The sequence below is a fragment of the Hemibagrus wyckioides genome, linkage group LG25 (genome assembly GCF_019097595.1).
Source record: "Hemibagrus wyckioides isolate EC202008001 linkage group LG25, SWU_Hwy_1.0, whole genome shotgun sequence".
In the NCBI taxonomy this organism is placed as follows: domain Eukaryota; kingdom Metazoa; phylum Chordata; class Actinopteri; order Siluriformes; family Bagridae; genus Hemibagrus; species Hemibagrus wyckioides.
This window is the reverse complement of record NC_080734.1, coordinates 202,501-207,500: the sequence shown is the minus strand read 5'-3', so window position 1 is coordinate 207,500 and position 5,000 is coordinate 202,501. Positions and strand designations below refer to the sequence as shown.

Genomic DNA, 5,000 nt, shown 5'->3' with positions numbered 1-5,000 from the left:
TTTTATAAAGTCATTGAAAAGTTTTAAACAGAGGAACCTGTAATCTGGAACCGATTACATTTCCAAAGTAACCTTCCCAACACTGTGTCCTAATATGTGTCCTCCTCCATGTCCTGTGTCCTCCTTTGTGTCCTCCTCTGTGTCCTGTATGCTCCTCCTTGTCCTACTCTGTCATCCCCCATGTCCTGCTCCACAGTGGAGGACTGAGCATTGCAGTGGACGTCTGGTGCGGTTTAAGACCAGAGCAGGTGCTGAAGTTCAGAAAACACTGCAGTGCGGAGATCAGAATAAAAAACTTTACTGAAACCTCAGAACGGAGAGCGATGGAGCAGCAGCAAGGAGAGAAGATGGAGAATGTGAGTGAAGAGTTCAGTGCTGCTGTGACACTTGAAGACGACTGAGAAGAAACACCACCATGGAGCTCCACACCCATAGTGAAGAAAACTCGATTTCTCACAGAAAATAAACATCGTTTCTTTTTCTTCATGCAAAATGTAGACAGGTAGGTGAGGGGAGACTGAAAACTGAAATCAACCAACAGGACAGCAGAGCTACAGAAACAGTGGTGTGAAGGAGACAGAGACGTGTCCTCATGACCTCCAGCTCCAGCTTTTCTGCAGTAAATGAGCTCAGGATGATGTGAGCAGAACTTAGTGGTGTTTAATCACACCTCTTCCATCACAAACACTCTTATAGAATCACTGCACACTTTACTGTACAGGATCTCACACACCGTGATGAAGGATCATCCTAAACACACCACTGAAATCTAAGTCCAGTTGTAGTGACCGGACTGCAGTTTAACTGGAAGAGACCATGAGGAGACAGATAAGGTTTCTAACATGGCTTTATTTCTGCTCCTCTGTGTTTGATGGACAGATAAAAAAAACACCAAGAAGTTTTCAGACTCTCAGCAGCAGTGTTACAGTGCCTGTGTGTGTGGCGTGATAAAGCTGGAGGTTTGTTGGAAGTGTGTAAATAAAGATAGAGAATAACAGGAAGGGAGGAGTGCAAACACAGGAGGAGTGGTCACTACTCAGGGACAAAACCAGCATTTTACAGCTTCCCCCCTTCAGCTAGTGTGTGTGTGAGAGAGAGAGGGAGAGAGAGAGAGAGAGAGAGAGAGAGAGAGAACAGTGGGTTCTTCTGTGCTCCTCTGAGGAACACCACATGTCTGGCGCTGACTTGTCCTTCTCAGGTCTGAACACGTTTGAGAAACAGCACCACGTGACTCGGGTCCGAGCTAAAACATGCAGTTTTCCGCTTTCTGACACACACGAGAGATTTCTGAGAGTCATGAGTCAAAAGCACCACTTACATCACACACACTAAACACGGAGGAATGAGGTGTGTGTGTGTGTGTGTGTGTGTGTGAGAGAGAGAGAGAGAGACCATGTGCAGCACCACCCTGTTAAAACACAACTCTTTCGGATCCCGAATTAACCCAACAACTCCTGCTCATTAGAGTGTGTGTGTGTGTTGATTTGGATTCTAAAATCTAAAAGAATCTCTTCTAGTAATAACATGACGCGTGCTGCTCAGGTGAGATGAATCCAGGTGTGTGTGTGTGTGTGTTCTCACCTCGATGATGGTGTCCAGCTCGTCTTTGGTCAGACACGGGTGTGTTTGGAGGATCCGGGCTTTGTCCTCTTGGTATTTCTGGACCGCATTTCTCCAGTTCGGTTCCTCCAGCAGATGAAAGACGGTCGCTCCGATGGACAGGTAGAAAATAATGACCGAGGTCAGGAGTGAGCCTTTATCCGCCATCTTCCAAACTCGGGACACTTTTACAACAGATCCATGTGGAATTCGGTCCTTCGGACACACCGAGAGAGAGCACGCGCACAGAGAGAGAAAGAACGAAGAAGAAGTCTCGGCACGCGACGGTTTAAGTCAGTAACACACACCAACACACACACTCTCTCTCTCTCTCTCTCACACACACACACACACACACACTCTCTCTCTCTCTCTAGCTCACACTCTCTCTCTCTCTCTCTCTCTCTCTCTCTCACACACACACACACACTCTCTCTCTCTCTCTCTCTAGCTCACACTCTCTCTCTCTCTCTCTCTCTCACACACTCTCTCTCTCTCTTTCACACACACACACACACACACACACACATGCGGATCTTGAATGTGGTGTGAACTGTTGCAGTTAGAGCTCGGATTTCACACACGCGCGCGCGCTTAACTCGTAAAAACAGAAAAAAACGCCGGTCATCTCGGAATTCCAGCTCGGGATCTCGGGACGTTCTCCTCAGCTCCGAGTTCAGGAACTAACCCCAGCAGCACACACAGATCCATCAACATACAGGTAACACACACCTGAGAAACACATTACACACACTCCTCAGTGTCTGTGGAGACTGTGGACACTCATCTTAAAGATGAATTTATCCCTAATGAGGCAGAGGTGAAAAACCTCCCTGAGAAGATATGAGGAAGGAACCTTAATAGGAACCAGGCTGAAAATGGAACCTCACCCTTCTCTCTCTTTTTTTTTCTTTTTTTGTAGTGAACTTTCTTTAGTTTGTCTTGTTCATGTTATCAAACTGACCACTGATGGATAATGGAGAGAAAGTCAGATCACAGCAGATCTCCAGACTCCTTGTGGAGAACCTCAGGAGCAGCAAGAGCCTCCAAGTGATGAGGATCATCAGGCAAGTCCAAAGAGAAGAAGCGATCAGGAGCACTGGGAGAGAGAGAGAGAGAGAGAGAGAGAAAGAGAGAGACAGACAGAGAGAGAGAGAAAGAGAGAGACAGACAGAGAGAGAGAGAAGTAACTTTCTTTGCATGTACATGTACACAGTTTAGGATTACTAGATGATTTCTGAGCTTAAACTCTTCCATTAAAATAAACTGGGTTCTGATGTTTGTGTGTGTGTGTGTGTGTGTTATAACTGCACAAATTACACAAAAACACACTACGTCACTAAACTTCTCAACCACTCCTCTTTTTGTCTGTCTGTTTCCTGGTTTTTGTTTCCGTCTCACACACACACGCACACACAGTAGTCATGGCTCCCGGCACTCTGTGGTTTCTGACAGCAGTAACAGATGTAATAAATATCAGTGGAAATGTAAATGTTGCAGCGTGGCACTTCTGCAGATTACGCTAAAAACAGAGCAGTGTTCACGCTGAAGAAAGGAATCAGACATCTGACTCTAATCTGATCCCATAGGTCTGACTCTAAACTGATCCCATAGATCTGACTCTAAACTGATCCCATGGATCTGACTCTAAACTGATCCCATAGACCTGACTCTAAACTGTTCCCATAGATCTGACTCTAAACTGATCCCATAGATCTGACTCTAAACTGATCTGATACTTCTTACTCTAAACTGATCCCATAAATCTGACTCTAAACTGATCCCATAAATCTTACTCTAAAATGATCCCATAGATCTGACTCTAAACTGATCCCATGGATCTGACTCTAAACTGATCCCATGGATCTGACTCTAAACTGATCCCATAGATCTGACTCTAAAATAATCCCATATACCTGGCTCTAAACTGATCCCATAGATCTGACTCTAACCTGATCTGATACTTCTGACTCTAAACTGATCCCATAGATCTGACTCTAAACTGATCCCATAGATCTGACTCTAAACCGATCCCATAGATCTGACTCTCTGATTCAGGATTCAGGTGTTTATCTGTAATGATGCTGCTATAAAGTGGATTATTTCTCCAGTTTGAGGGATTTGAACGCTGCACAGCTCGGCCATACGCTGCCTGAAATTAGAAGCATGTTCCTCATACCGATGAGGCCTCGCACAAAATTCCAGCCTCTGGGTATAAACAGCTGTCTGGGCAGCTGGATCATGACTTTATAACGAACAGGCAGGGGTCAAGTGATCAGAATAGGCAGCAATGTCTCCTCCCCACTGCTCCTCAGCACTGGAGCCCCACAAGGCTTTGTTCTCAGCCCTCTACTGTAGTACAAACGGCCCGTCACATTGTAGGAGGTGATCTTCCCTCCCTCCAGGATATCTACGTCAGTGTGTGAGGAAAGCCAGAAAGATCATCAAAGATCCAACCCATCTGAGCCACAAGCTACTGTCTCTGCTGCCCTCAGGACAGCGATACCGCGGTATCAAGTCCAGAACTAGCTGACTGAAGGACAGCTTTTTCCCCCAGGTGGTCAGAATATTAAACAATCGGGACTAACAGTACACCACAGTACACAGTACAACAATACACAACACATCACTCACTGTTTAACTTCGGAAAGCACAACACTTTATAACTGACCAGTCGTGAACGTACTGTACCTGTACACTGTACACTGCATATGTACATGACATTCATGCTGCTACAAACATTACACTGTGACACACTGTGCAATATCTACTGATTATAGTGTGTATCTCATGTCATTATGATGTCATTATTATTCTCATACTGGACATACTGCACAATAATGCAACATATATACACAGACATATTTATTTTATATATGTTTATAGATTTTATACATTTACAGCTGCAGTGTCTGGAGCTGCATTAAAGAATCTCACTCACTCCTACACCTGTGTTGATGATGATGTGACAATAAAGAGATTTGATTTGATTTACACTTGGAGACACTTTGGTCACGCTCTCATCCAGTTTAATCTAATTTACAGACAGGAACTAAAATCTGCTCAGACTGAAGTCAGTGTACGTTATAACTGTAGCACACACACACACACACACACACACACACACACACTGCCATGGCACTCAAGCAATAATTTTTATAAACTTTTATTTATACAGCAGATTTAATACTGGACTGTGCCACAAAGCAGCTTTCCAGAAGTCCAGTCTACATTAAACTAGTGTTGTGTGTGTGTGTGTGTGTAATAACAGTTGTCTGTACATTAGTTGTGTGTGTGTGTGTGTGTAATAACAGTTGTCTGTACATTAGTTGTGTGTGTGTGTGTGTGTGTAATAACAGTTGTCTGTACATTAGTTGTGTGTGTGTGTGTGTCTGTGTGTG

General features: G+C 44.4%; 1 protein-coding gene and 1 long non-coding RNA gene across 2 annotated transcripts in view; one reads left to right on the top strand and one right to left on the bottom strand.

Moving 5' to 3' along the window:
• kcnk5b (potassium channel, subfamily K, member 5b) overlaps nucleotides 1-1,927 on the bottom strand; it is a 32,882-nt gene extending 30,955 nt beyond the window's left edge. Inside the window, exon 1 of the mRNA XM_058379181.1 lies at nucleotides 1,582-1,927. Within this exon, the coding sequence (XP_058235164.1) occupies nucleotides 1,582-1,767 (186 nt within the window). The 5' untranslated portion in view covers nucleotides 1,768-1,927. The remainder of the gene's footprint in view (nucleotides 1-1,581) is intronic.
• A 158-nt stretch (nucleotides 1,928-2,085) lies between these two features.
• Nucleotides 2,086-2,880, top strand: LOC131345957 (uncharacterized). The gene is made up of 2 exons (XR_009203556.1): nucleotides 2,086-2,320; nucleotides 2,522-2,880. It is a non-coding gene; the product is annotated as an uncharacterized LOC131345957 (long non-coding RNA).
• Nucleotides 2,881-5,000: the final 2,120 nt, after the last annotated feature.